This window comes from Eumetopias jubatus, unplaced genomic scaffold (assembly GCF_037043125.1).
Source record: "Eumetopias jubatus isolate StellerSeaLion01/CBP00866 unplaced genomic scaffold, mEumJub1_p1.0 scaffold_15, whole genome shotgun sequence".
NCBI lineage: Eukaryota > Metazoa > Chordata > Mammalia > Carnivora > Otariidae > Eumetopias > Eumetopias jubatus.
Window position 1 is genome coordinate 59,302,106 of NW_028274821.1, and position 14,619 is coordinate 59,316,724.

At 39.2% G+C, this 14,619-nt stretch overlaps 1 protein-coding gene across 1 annotated transcript in view; it reads left to right on the forward strand.

Annotated features, from left to right (window-relative positions):
- Positions 1-14,619, forward strand: part of RECK (reversion inducing cysteine rich protein with kazal motifs) — a 72,005-nt gene that overhangs the window by 25,548 nt on the left and 31,838 nt on the right. The window contains exons 7-9 of the mRNA XM_028108639.2: positions 9,182-9,215; positions 11,319-11,516; positions 13,871-14,138. Of these exons, the coding sequence (XP_027964440.1) occupies positions 9,182-9,215; positions 11,319-11,516; positions 13,871-14,138 (500 nt within the window). The remainder of the gene's footprint in view (positions 1-9,181; positions 9,216-11,318; positions 11,517-13,870; positions 14,139-14,619) is intronic.

The following is a 14,619-nucleotide window of genomic DNA, read 5'->3' on the forward strand; positions in this document are numbered from 1 at the left end:
GTCAGGATAAATATGTTATCATGTTATCATGTGAGGCTGATGAATTTCCAGAGACTTGGCAATGGCTGTAGAGTGATGACACAAATTTTAGTTTTGGGTTCATAAATCTATTTCATAACCTTTATGTCAGGCTTTCCTGCCATTCTTATAACGTAGTGATCATAAATATAAATACCTTTTCCATTTGCTAAGTGAGCCACTGAAATACAGTGCTACAGATTTTCATCAGACTTTTACATTTTTATTTGTTTCTTCTTCCTTTCACAGATCCTTCTCTATGTTTTTCTTTATATTCTTTTTAGAAATACAATTTTCAATTCTCTCTTTCTTGGCTTTTTTTTCAGTCCAGTTATTTGATGTTACTTCATTAAGGAAGGTGAGAAACTATAAAGGAAAGGCAGTAGGAGGTATTTTTATGAGGACTCACTTTTTTTTTTTATCTTAAAGGCATTTAAGTTTTAAACTAAACAGTTGCTAAACAAAACTAAAATAATTTTCTGTTCTGGGGTTCTGGTTCTGTGAGAATGCTAAGATAAAATTAAGGCTCTGAGGATATTAAAAAGAGGCTCTAAGAACCACAAAAACAAAGGTGGTCGGCCTTGTGAATTTCAGACTCAGTTCTGTCAGCACCATCCTGTCAACACACAGCTCAGTGCATAAGACAAAGGTTGAGGTATGTGTTACTTTTTATTTTTCGAATAATCACATGTTCAAAATTCAAAACAGTGTACAATTAAAAGTCTCTTTTCAACCTCCTGTACTATAGCCACCCAGTTCCTAAAGTCATTTATGTGTATAAAAGCAAATATATATACATATTTGCTTTTATATTTTTATATTTTATATTTAATATACTTATATATATTACATATATATTTATGTGGTTCTCCTCCACCCCCTGTAACACAAATTATCATATCCCTGGATGCCAGTGTTTGGTACATATTTACATATGTCTACATGGGCTGTACAGTGTATTCTCAGGAAATGTCACAATAAAATGTTCTGCTTTAAAGATTTCTATGTATTAATTTTATTTTGTTCCTTTTTCTCTCAAATTAACCTTGATTCTAGATTTACTGCCAGAAGCATAAAGGAAAGGGATGAAGAAGTAGCTGTAAAAATTTAGAGATAAGAAGGCAGGGATGTCAGGGCCAGCAGGATTATCTGGACAGCTAGAGGCCTCTGATGCCTCATGTGATTGGATCTGTTCTGCAGCGTTCTAAGAATAGAGTAGACCATCTTGTATGTCAAGTGATAGGCTAGGTTGTAGTTAGTCAGCTTTGGGGAATTTAGCAAGAAGAATAATATGGTACTTTGCCCGAGCAAAGCCTTCAGGACCTAAATGTAAAGCTTCTTTAGTTAGTGCTAAGGAAACTCCAAGAATCGGCAGAATATGGTAGATAGAAGACTGTGAATGGGAGGCTTATACCTGATAAAATGCTATACTGAGACCCGCTATCAGAGTAGATGTGGGCCGTTACCTGCAGCTGATGAGCTCCAAAAAGAGCGAAACCTATTAGGTCCTGCAGTACTGGCTTAAGATACAAAACCTTGATTATATTCCATTTGTATGTGGTTTTGTTTTGTTATATTTTGTATTGGAAGGGAATAACTCCTATTCAGTCTCCTTGTGCTAGTGTATTTCCTCTTCTAGTCCTTTCTTCTCAGGAGTCACCTGAATGAGATCATTCCAAAGGGAAGTTGGATCAAGTTTGATTGAGTTGTGACCTGGTCTAATCTAAATGGCCAGGTTCGGGCGCCTGGGTGGCTCAGATGGTTAAGTGTCTGCCTTTGGCTCAGGTCATGATCCCAAGGTCCTGGGATCGAGTCCCGCATCAGGCTCCCTGCTCTTTGGGAGCCTGCTTCTCCCTCTGCTTCTCTCTCTCTCCCCTTCTGTCTCTCATGAATGAATAAATAAAATCTTAAAAAAAAAATTAAATAAATAAATAAATGGCCAGGTTCTTCCCCCTAGGCAATCTCATCTACTCCTGTAGTTTTAACTGCCCCAATATGATGACAACTACAAAATCTTCGGCTAACCTTTTTCTCTGAGGTCCTGAGTCACTACTGAATATTTGTACTTTTGCTGTTCAATGGGCATTTCAAATCAGCCGAACTGATTGTTACCTTCCCTACTTCCCCTTCCCTCTACCGCATTGCTACACAGTGTGTGCGTGCATGTTTGAGTGCATGTGCACACGCGTGCGCATGCACACACACGCACACACATTTCCAAAACAAAAACTTACCATTTTTTATACATTTCTTGTTTGGTTGTCCCAGTGCAGTCCTCCCAGACACATAAACTAAAAGCCTAAGAGGTATTGTCTACTCTTCCTTTCTCACCACCTCCCACAAGTAAGTGACTATCAAGCCCTAAAGATTTGCCTCCAAAATCTATCTTCAGTCAATCTCCTTTCCAGATCCTCAGTTACTGCCTTACCTCAGGCCCCTGTACCGCTTTTCTGGACTACAGTAGCTGCCCAACTAGCCTTCCTATCTAATTTCTCCCCTTATTTACTCTCTCCACTTCTCATAGGGTGATCTCTTTAAAGACTAGATGTGGTCATGTCACTCCTTCCTTAAAACTCTTCAGTGGCTCACCTGTAGGATACAGTCCATGTTCCTCAGCCTGGTAAACTAAGCTTTTCTCCATCTAGCCAGTGACTGTCTTCTTTACACTTGAGCACTATGCTACTTGTAATTTCCCAGACTGACCATGTGTTTTGTTAGTTGTAGTTGTACAACCTGTTTGTTCTACCTAGAATTCGCTCTCCTGGAATCCATGCTCTTACCCCATCCAGTGGTATGCTGGAGCCAACTCCTACTAGCTGAGGAGAACTGTTAAATATTCAGGAATTTTGCCAGCCAGTTTTTAACTCAAAAACAGCCACGATAAGGGTATTTTCACCACAAACATCAGCAAATATTACAAATCAGGACTTTCCCTCCACCCCCACCCCTACAAAAGTTGGTCCTAGCACACCAGTACTCCTGTCCAACTGACAACCACCTTTGCCTAAATTCTGGCTTAGGTAGTTCTTTGAAACCTTTCCTGCCCAGCCCTCTACACACATAAAATTGCTACTTCTAAACACTTTACAGGCTTGATTATAGCATTTTTCAACTTATAGTGTAACTCTGTGTTTACGTGTCCCTTTTTAATATTAAACTCTTGAGTTCCTAGGGCAGAATGTACCTCTCAGTTGTCTTTGCATCTGTCATTCATTCACGTAACATTCACTGAACTGATAACACACCAAACTTGATATACTTAATGTGTCTCAGGCGCTGTTCTCAGGGTACAAAGGTGAAAGGATTTAGCCACTGTCTGTAAGAAGCTCATAGCTACTCCATGGGAAGAGAGAAATTCAAATAATTCATTACAATACAGTGAGACAAAGTCCATTGCTAGAAGTCTGTATAAGACACATTGGAGCCTGAAGGGAAACAAAACAAAACAACCCTGCCCAGTGTAATGGGAAAGTCTTCACAGAGCCGATAAGGCTTAAAGGATGAACAAAAATTTGTTGCCTATAAATGGGTGCTAAAAACAGTATTTTTATAGATAGAATTTTTCAGTAGAAATTTTTTCCATTCTGGACAGCTGAATTACACAAGGTTTTTTGTTTCAGAGTAAATAGCAGTTTTATGTGGAAACCTTGTGTAAATGTCTATGAATTAGGCATCCTCAGAATGAGTACAGAAAGCACTGAATACTGTATCTGTTATCACAATAATGTTGTATAGCAGACTATCCCCAAACTCCATAGCCTGAAACAATAACAGTTGATCATTTCTTACGAATCTAAGGGCCAGGTAGGCAGTTCTGATCTGGCCAACCTTAGCTGATTTTGGCTGGGCTTACTCATGCTTTTGCAGTCAGCTTGCAGGTCAGCCTGAGCCTAGCTTCTGTAGGATGCTATTGGCTAAGTCAGCTCGGCTCTCCTCCATGTGTCTCTTCTAGCCCTGTAGCTCAGACATGTTCCCGTGGTGGTGATAGGGGTGCAAGAGGGGAAGTGGAAAGATGCAAGTCTCTGTGCAGGCCTTTGCTTGCCTCAAGTTTGCTACTGTCCACTGGACCAAAGCAAATCACGTGGCTAAGTCCAGAGTTGATGTGAGAGAAATAGCGGGAAATTTGAAAAACTGGGGTCATTACTGCACTCATTCTACCAAAACACTGTGCTGAGCTCTGTCCTAGACCTTGTGTTACTCTACAGATGTTACTTGCCCTTCAATTTGCTTCCAGTTGGTTGGATGCACTGGTGATAGTGAGCAAACTTCTTTGAGCAGTCTAGACTTACTATTCTTATTTCCAGTTTTAGGTGTTTTTATCCAACTCTTGAAATGATATTTATTATTTGGGAGGCAGAAACTGAAGAATCATTTGTTTAGCAATATCCATATCATGATATTAAATCCTTTACATATTCTGGTCACTTAAACTTTTTGACTAAAAAGCCAGGGTGTCCACAACAAAGAAAAAAACATCTTGTAGAGTTTAAAAACATGTTTTTTTAAAAATAAAAACATGTTTGCTTTTTTTTTAAAGATTTTATTTATCCATTTGACAGAGGCACAGTGAGAGAGGGAACACAAGCAGGGGGAGTGGGAGAGGGAGAAGCAGGCTTCCCGCTGAGAAGGGAGCCCAATGCGGGGCTCCATCCCAGGACCCTGGGATCATGACCCGAGCCGAAGGCAGACGCTTAACGACTAAGCCACCCAGGTGCCCCAAAACATGTTTTTTTTAAAGGTCAATTATTTAGGTGCACCTGGCTGGCTCAGTTGGTAGAGCATGCGACTCTTGATCTGGGTTTGTGAGTTCAAGCCCTGCATTGGGCCTAGAGCTTACTTAAAATCAAATAAAGTAAAGTAAAATAGAGGTCAATTATTTAATACCTCCAACTTAGCATCTGATGAGCTAGATTCCTCATATGAGATGCAAAACTTCAAAGTGGGAGAAATTTCAGTCCATTTATGAAAAAGAAACATTTTATTTATCAAGGCCTTAAGAACAGAGCAGCTCCTTTACTTTTAACTAGTAGCCTTGGAAATAGGGAACATTAAATAACAGTTCATAAAATGTGCTCTTTTGGGTCTTTGTCCAGAAGTGATTGAAATATCCAAAATGAACCCCCTTTTTTTAAATGAGGTTCATATGATCAGTGTGTGTTTAGTTTTCATCATCCTCATCATTGAGACAAGTGGGCAAATGGAGAATTGTTAGAAAGGAAGAAGGGAGTCCCAGAAATGGAAAAGTATGTGTGGCAGAGACAGAAAATAAATCCACAGAGCTAACTTCCGAACGAGTGGTTGGACCAGGAGAGTCTACCTTCCAGTTGCACCCCAATGGCTCTTCCCCCAAAGGAGGATCACCGTGGCTTGCAGGATCACTATGGTTCCCTGGACTTTGATTTTCCTTTGTGTTTTAGTTTTTCTGCCAGGCTTGCCCCCTGATAACCTGCTCCCAACACTAGGTGGAAGGGCTTGCTGCTGTTCTCTAAAGCCAGTAGGAGTAGGGCAGGGAATTGGAAGTAGCTACCTGAGGAAAGATTTCATGATCAAATATTTTTAAGAGAAATAATATGAACCTTAAGAAATGATTGTTGTCCCCACAGTTTAATGTGCTGACTCTAAAAATAGGGGACTGTTAAAAAGAGATTACAATGTGGACATAAATTCAACCTGCATTGGCTGCATTCGGAAAAATAATCCAGTCTTCTTAACAGTGTAGTGACATGAGAGAAAGTCTGGGTTCCAGCCCTGGCTCTGCCCTTTGTTTACTATGTACCTCTGTCTCTCCAGCTGGATAGTGAAGGCTTTTGGATTTGAAGATCTCTCGGGATCCTGTCAGTCCAGCACACTGCTGTGTTCTTTGGGTCTCTGAGGTTGTGGTAGATCCTCATCTTGGTAACACTGTCATTTTTATCTATTCTAGAGTAAGATGAGCAGAGTGAGGGAGCTGTTGTATGGAGGCACAGAGCTTATAGTAATGGCAAAAGGTCAGAAGAGGCTCCATGTTAGTATAAAGCCTCAGTTACCTCTTTCGCCACCAGATGGTGACCAGACATTTGCGAGACTTAAGAATTAGCTTTAGCTAAGACTTAACAAATGTCTTAGGAAATGAAGAAATTATAAGTTAATGGTGTAACTGATTATGTGTATGTCTTAAACCCTGTCACACTAGTCAGCAATAATTTCAGCAGTGAAAAGGTAGAGTTACCTATAGTTTATACATTAGATATAGTTACCTAAGGTATAGTTTATGCCTACTTACAGTTACCTAAGGTTAAGAATCCTTTATCAAAGAGGGGGATCTGATCAGAGTTTGAAATCATGATGAGTATAAAGTAAGCAAGAGAGAACTGATGAATTCATCAAATGCTGGTATACTTGAATGAAGAACCATTCTTTAAAACCTTAAAATTAATAAAGATAAAAATAGAGATATAAAAATGGTGTTTATTAATACTAGAGGTACTGCTATATGGAAATATAAATATAAATGTTTTCAGTTCAATAAATTAAGGTAAACCTATCCACAAAAGGTCTATCAGTGAACCTTAAGAGGAAATCAGAAGTGCTTAAGGATCATTTCTGAACTGTGGATGTGACATCAAGTTGTGCCCTCCTATCATAGGAGTTGACAGACTTTTTCTGTAAAGGGTCAGATAGCAAATATTTTAGGCTTGCAGTTTATATGGCCTCTGTCTACTCAACTCTACCATTGTAGTATGAGGTTGCCATATGCAGTATGTAAACAAATGGGTGTGACTGTTCCAATTAAACTTTATTTACAAAAATAGGCAGCAGGCAAGGTTTGGCCATGTGCCATAGTTTGCCAACCCACCTGTAGGCGAAGGCTAGAGTTCTAAGCATTTCTCCTTTTTAGGCCTCCATCTCTGGCTTTGGTCAAATAAGGGGTTGAATTAGAGGATCTCTGACATTTTTCAGGTTTTGTGTCCTTTAGTATCTCTCCCTGAAGCTAAGTGATCCACCAGGCCAACTCAGAATGATTTTTCTTTTATTTGTAAGGTCAAGTTTCCTAAAATCCAACTTGAACAAACCTGTAAGTCTCTAGAACAGGGTTTCTGAACCTTGGCACTATTGATATTTTGGTCTGTTGTTTGTTGCTTTTGTGAAGATGCTGCCATGTGCATCTAGGATGTTTAGCAGCATCTCTGGCCTCCTCTACCCATTAGATGCCAGTAGCACACACACTCCTCCCCCACACCAAATGTCCCCTGGGAGGCAAATCACCCCCAGCTGAGAACCACTGCTCTGGAGACTTTGTATGAGTAACTGGAAGAGTATCAAAACTGGAAATCAGGCCATTTGACCCAGGATGGCCACAGAGATAATAAACGCCTTCCTTCAGGTACAAGGTCAAAAAAGCCAAGCCCAAAAGAACGATCAATTTATTAGAAAAAGAAAGACAGTGAGAATCAAAGGGGGCTGGAAATTTGGTAGTAGATTGCTTTTTAAAATTTTTTTTTTTTTTTTTTGAGAGGGTGAGAAAGGGAGCGGGGTGGGTGGGCAGGCAAGAGGAGGGACAGAGAGAGGTAGAGAGAAAATCCTAAGCAGGCTCCACACCTGGTCCCACACACTCCAACTCAGGGCTCGATCTTCTGACCCTGAGATCATGACCTGAACCAAAATCCAGAGTTGGATGCTTAACTGACTGAGCCACCCAGGTGCCCCAGTAGATTGCATTTTAATATTGATTTAGATCATTTTGTGGAAAATGTTCCTAAAACCACTGAACCAAAATAGATGACTATCTATAACAGGTAGGTTAAAAGTCAAACAAAGAAACATGGATGAAGAGGGATCTAGAAGAGATCATTAACACCAAAAATGTTTAGTTTTCACTCCTCATATCACTTGATGAGATCTCTAACAGAAAGAATTCATACTGTATGAATTCATTAGCCCTTATCTATCAAGTCTGGGTTTTTTGTTTTGGTTTGCTTTAAATGGATAAATCAAGTATGGTTTATTTCTACAGTAGAATATTATTTACTGGAGAAAATGAATGCAGTATAGCTTCACACAACTACATAGATGGATCCTTGAAGGTAGATTTTAAATGTCAATAAAGCTGGTCTTTTAAAAGTCTAGATCACATAGCTGGCTTGTGATTTAGCTACAATTAAAAGCTAAAGGCATCTCTGTTCAACTAAAAGAACACTTGATTTCCATCTTCCTTTTACTTATGCCCATATTATTTCTTTTAGGAATTCATTCTTTTCCAATTGTAAGGGATATTAATCATAGCTGACAAGGCCTGAATATCTAGATGGCTTTGAACAAGAAATTTTTCTGGTTTTGTCTTATTTTGCCTCTTGTTTTCCTTACAGTGACTTTAACACAGTGTGATATTTATGAACAGTGATTTAAGAACTCGAAATTCTAATTCTAGTCTCAGGCTCTGCTTTTGACTTGCTCTATGACCTGGGGCAGACTCCCCCCTGCTGAGGAAACAGTTTGTTCATCTTTAAAATGGTAGAGATCCCCCAACTTCCCAGGGTAATTATATAAGAATCATCTTTTTATTTTTATTTTAATTCCAGTATAGTCAACATACAGTGTTATATTAGTTTCAGGAATACAATATAGTGATTTAACAATTACATAAGAATTATCTTTGAAGCCTTGTTTAATATGTAGATTTCTGTGGTTCATTCCCCCATTCTGATTCTGTAGTGTAGGGTAAGGCCTAGGAAGCCCGGGTGATTCTGGTACATGGCCATGTTTGAGAACAATTAGAGATGATCTCTAAGGACCTTTCAACTCTAAAATGCAGTGGTTACATGAAATCTCTATTTCCCTAAATGCCTTTTATTATATTATCTTCTGGGAGCTCTTTTATATACTGCAAGGAATAATTGAGATTAATACATTGTAGGTTACTCCACATACACACACAGGGACAGCTTTGGTTTGCTATAATGTGATCATCTTATGGCTCAGGATGAGAATCTTGACCCCCAATAATTGTGTTAGAAGATGGTTTCCCTTTTTAACAGGGTGCTATCTCAGCTTCTTTGTCTTCATCCTTGGATTTAGAGAAGAATTAAACATTCTTGATATTCTGATTTCCATGTAACCATAAAGTAGAATAAAATTAGAAATTCTGCATGGTGGTTAACTTGTTTGTTTTTTCTTTAATTTACAGAATGCTCTTTTCAGTTGCATTAGCAGAAATGAAAGTAAGTATATTGTCAATGGTTATATGAGCAGTCCAAAGAGCAGAACTCAGTTTACAGATTACAATTTAGCTGTTATAAGCATTGCCAAGACCTGGCATTATGACATGGGCTGTTAGTAAGCTGCCTGAAGGCCCAGCAGGATTCTGATAGGCTCTTTCCTCAGTGGTTTTCAGGCTATTCATGAATTATGACAGTTTCTATGTCTTAACTGCAGATTTACAAAGCAGATACTACTGTTAGATGGGAAGATCATGCCCTACTTGAATAAATAGGATTTCTCACAGCAATTAAGCATTCCCAGGTGATACAGTGTAGCACTTGCCAAGGACTGCCTCTCAATTCATTCCTCGGACATTTACTGCCTACTTGCTCTGTGGAGACAGACACAGGATATAGGATAGATAGTGTCACTGATAAAAGTGCTGTGGGAATTCAGAGGAAGGAGGGATCACATCCTGCAGGGGTGCTTAGAGTGGCTTCGTGGAGTTGGTAGCTGAGCTGAGCCTTGAAGTATGGACAAGAAATGAACAGTGGAGATTGGAGGAAGGACATCCCAGGTGAAGGGAGTAGTGAGCAGTTACAGCTAAGAAAACACAGCTGAGGAACAGAAGAGTTGTTTGGATTAGCTTGGCAGTTCACTGTATCAAAGTATGATAAGAAACATTAACTGGCTATATTTTATCTTCTAACCCTCTCTAATTAGGGCTTAATTCACAATTTCCTAGCTGTTCTCATAGTAATCTCTGTCCTCCCACACTGGTGAGGAAGCCAGCCTAATGGAGGAATCAGAAGATGGGCATCCTTGGCTTTTTCTCACTTGTCTCTTCTGTCCCCAACCCGCCCCTCAGTTTATCCTAAGGTTAATGGTGATAAATGTAGCCATAAATTATTCTTTGTGTTGAAATTGAACAGTTCAGCAATGAACACAGTAAGTAGTAACTGTAAATTAACAACAGGTGGCACAGTAAGTGTGAAACAGTTTCCTGGTGCAGGAAACAGGCCTATCCTGTATCAGTTCAATCCTAGCTTAATTTGTGTATAATTTTATCCTTGTCCTTATTTCTGGAAGTTGCCTGAATTCTCTGCTCATTCCCTAGTCAGTGGAATTCACTAGAAACCTGATTCTGATTCCTCCATAACCTCTAATAATTATCAGAGATTTCCTACCTGCCTTTCTCTTACCCGTTTCCTGCCATACCTCCACCTGGGTTCCCTTCAGACTCCCACAGACCCTCTAACCTCTCCTATGTGGATCTCTTGCTCTTCCCCAGTATAAATCCCACATCTGCACCCCCCAAGCCACTCATCTAGCTCCCCCCAGATACCTGAGATGGTCTCCCTTGATTTCTAAAAATACACAAATCAAAAAAGGTATTTCAAATGTGGGTTTTACTTTTCAGTGTTAAAGCAGGTCATATCAGTTGTGAGGTAAAGACCATTTCAAATTAGACATGAGAATAGAACTTATGAGATTTTTTCTTTTTTTTTGAGATTTTTTTTCACGATATACAGTTATATAACTGTCAAATTTATGAAATGAGCCTGGTAGCTTAGTTTTTACTAGTCCTGTTTTATAAATGTGAAGCATTTGGGGTTTGGTTTTATTTTGATTTTGTTTGCCTTGCTTTGTTTGCAAATCTCCACAAATCTAACATAGAAAGGTGTTCCAGTGGTTCTCAGCATGGGCAGTATTGGCATTTTGGGAGACCGTTCTGGTTGTGTGTCTGCCCTGTACGTTGCAGAGCAGTTAACAACCCCGACCCCATGCACTAAATGCCGGCAGTAGTCCCCAAGTCATTGTGAAAACCAGAAACATTTCCACATGCCTCCAGAATCTCCCAGAGGGGTGGTCCTGCTCCTGCTGAGAACCACTACGCTAGATAGACTATACATTGACAAATAAGGACTCTCTTACACCACTGAGCACCTGGATGTCCTCATGGCTATTTCTATAGTAGTGCTGATTTAAAGTACTTGTCTTCTGTGCCATGGTTTTATATCTCAAATTCAAAAAGGTACATATTGTTTTATCAATATTGTGACGATTTATTGTTAGCAAATGGCTATTTCCATTTCAGCATCATTTCCTTTTTTCCCCCATAGTGGGCTCAGTTTGTTGCAGTTATGCAGGCCATCACACAAACTGCCGAGAATACTGTCAAGCCATCTTTCGAACAGACTCTTCTCCTGGTCCATCTCAGATCAAAGCAGTGGAAAATTATTGTGCCTCTATTAGTCCACAATTAATACACTGTGTGAACAATTATACCCGATCTTATCCAATGAGGAACCCAACAGATAGTAAGTAAAATAGACATAATTCCTCTCGTTTCAATCTTTGGTAAAATCATTTGTAAAAAGGAAGTAAATTCTTGCCTGGGTGGGTCAGTTGGTTAAGTGTCCGACTCTTGATCTCAACTCAGGTCTTGATCACAGAGTCGTGAGTTAAAGCACCTCATTGGGCTCCATGCTGGTTGTGGTGCCTACTTAAAAAAAGGAAGTAAATTCTTGTAGATATCTGCAGTCTCAGTCGTTTGGAAAACACCAGACTTCCTTTGGTGTTTAGATTTGACAGACTGGATATTATTATCACAGCTGAAAGGTGCCAAGAAAGGTAGAGCTGTCAAGGGTATGAGGAAGCAGGCACTCTTTGTTCTGGGGATGGGAGAATTCATTGGTATGGATATTTTGAAAGGAAGTTGGGTTATGACCATGAGAATTTCAAATGATCATACCTTTTAATCTAGCAATTCCATTTCTCAGACTTTGTCCTTCAAGAAGACTCATAAATATACATGCACATGTAAAGGATATTTACTGCAACACTGATAGTAATGGAGAAAAATTAGAAATAACCCAAATACCCATCAATAGGGAATTGATTAAAGTTGATGAAATAAATTATATATCTATATAATAACAATACTTTATAACCAACATAAAGAAAAAAAGTATGTTTATATAGAAAGGAGTCCAAGATATAGTAAGCAAAAAAGTCAAGTTGCAGAACTAACTGTATAGTATATTACATTCTTAGTTGTATACCTATTCCATTTTATATGTTTTTATAATGAACAATTATTTTATAATAAAAGCCCTATCACAAAAATGAGAAGAGATCCTGATACTTATGAAAATCAGGGCCTCCTAGTGAACCTGCACCTTATGGGGTCTTCGAAGTCTCAGCTTTGTACATCCTATAATCTGTTTTCTTCATTTAGAGGTGAACAAACTTTAAACAATTAACTAATTAACAAAACTGACAAAAGAGTTATAAGCTAATGCCAATGTTTTGATTTACACTGGGCTACTGAAAGACTTGTTTTTGTAAACTCAGAGGCAGTGATATGTGCCATTTGTCCAGCATCTAAAGCAGAACTCTTACGCTTATAACATTCTGTGGAGTGGCTGTATGATGAAAATCAGAGGATGAAGCATTTGCCACAAGTAACCTTTATTCCTTTTTTTATTTTAAACATTTTATTTATTTATTTGTCAGAGAGAGAGCGAGCGCACAAGCTGGGGGAGTGGCAGGCAGAGGGAGAAACAGGCTCCCTGCTGAGCAAGGAGCCTGATGCAGGACTTGATCCCAGTACCCTGGGATCATGACCCCAGCCAAAGGCAGACACTTAATCACTGAGCCACCCAGGCATCCCTATTCATTTTTTTAAAGATTTATTTATTTTAGAGAGAGAGTGCATGTGCATGGGGCGGAGGGGCAGAGGGAGAGGGAAAGAGAGAATCTTAAGCAGACTTCCCACTGAGTGTGGAGCCCCATGCAGGCTTGATCTCACAACCCTGAGATCACTACCTGAGCCAAAACCAAGAGTCTGATGCTTAACCGATGACACCACCCAGTCACCTCAAACTTCATTCATTTTAAAGGCAGAAGCAACCTGATATCTTGTCAGAGTATGCTATTATGTTACTTAAATTACAACTTAGAGGGGTGCCTGGGTGGCTCAGTAGGTTAAGCGTCTGCCTTCAGCTCAGGTCATGATCCCAGGGTCCTGGGATCCAGTCCCGCAGCAGGCACCCTGCTCAGCAGGGAGTCTGCTTCTCCCTCTCCTTCTGACCCTCCCCCCTGCTTGTGCTCTTGCTCGAGTGCGTGCTCTTTTTCTCTCTCTAAAATGAATAAACAAAAAATCTTATACAACTTAGATTAGTTAACTTGCACAGATATGTGAAAGCTTTATATCCCAAAATGTGATGGACTATGGTTTTTGTGGGTTTTGCTATTGAAATTAGTCATCTCTGTCATTCTGTCAAGAACACAATCCCTTTTAGGCAGTTTCTAGCGTGAAATAATTCCAGTTTGATCTGTAATACCTTTTCCAGGAACATAAGATACTTCGCATATAAGGACTTCTTAGGTGTAGGACGAGATGACCTTTCATTTATGTAGTATTGGTGCTGAAGATCCCATGTTTGGAGATAGTGGTAAATTCTGGTAATAGTTACCTTGTCCACTTTAGCTCTTCAGTTATTTGCTACACTGCAAAGTAATGGAGAGAGAATTTGGTAGGGTCTGTGTACTACAGATACTGACATATGACTGAGTAGTAGTATTTCCAGTATACCACCATGTTCTTTTGTTCTGAGCAGTGCATGACATAAAATCAGCTAATTAAGTCACATATATTCTGAAAATGTAGGTTTATATTGCTGTGACAGAGCTGAAGACCATGCTTGCCAAAATGCCTGCAAGAGAATTCTGATGTCTAAGAAAACAGAAATGGAGATTGTTGATGGCCTCATTGAGGGTTGTAAGACCCAGCCTTTGCCTCAGGATCCTCTTTGGCAGTGTTTTCTTGAAAGCTCACAGTCTGTTCACCCTGGCGTCACTCTACACCCTCCTCCCTCTACGGGCCTTGATGGAGCTAAATTGCATTGTTGTTCTAAAGCAAACACTTCAACATGTAGGTCAGTATCTCATTTTCCTTTATTAAAACCAGTAGAAAATAGCGTTTTAATTAGTGATTTTAAGCCTAGCAAATGTACGTTATATTTTTGTATTGTGTAGACTTAAGAGTTTAGAAGATGTAAAATCTTTCTTTCATCCAGCAAATATTTATTAAGCGTCATGTGTACATAAGACATTGTTTTTGAACATTGCTAAAAGAACTGTGTTTTGGAGTATAGAGGATTAACATTGGCAGGGCAATAAATATTTAAAGATGATGCAACATGGATTCTACCCTCAAGGCTATCATTAAGTAAGCTTACAGTTTAGAAGATGTTTTGATGTGACATCTAAGGGATATTCTCTTTGTTAAATTATGAAACTTTGAACAGTAACTGACCTTTTGTATATATTGGTGAATGATCTGGGTTGGCACTTAAACCCAAAGTTAGATAACAGTGTATTGGCATTCATTTGGATGATACACTTAGGGAAAAATTA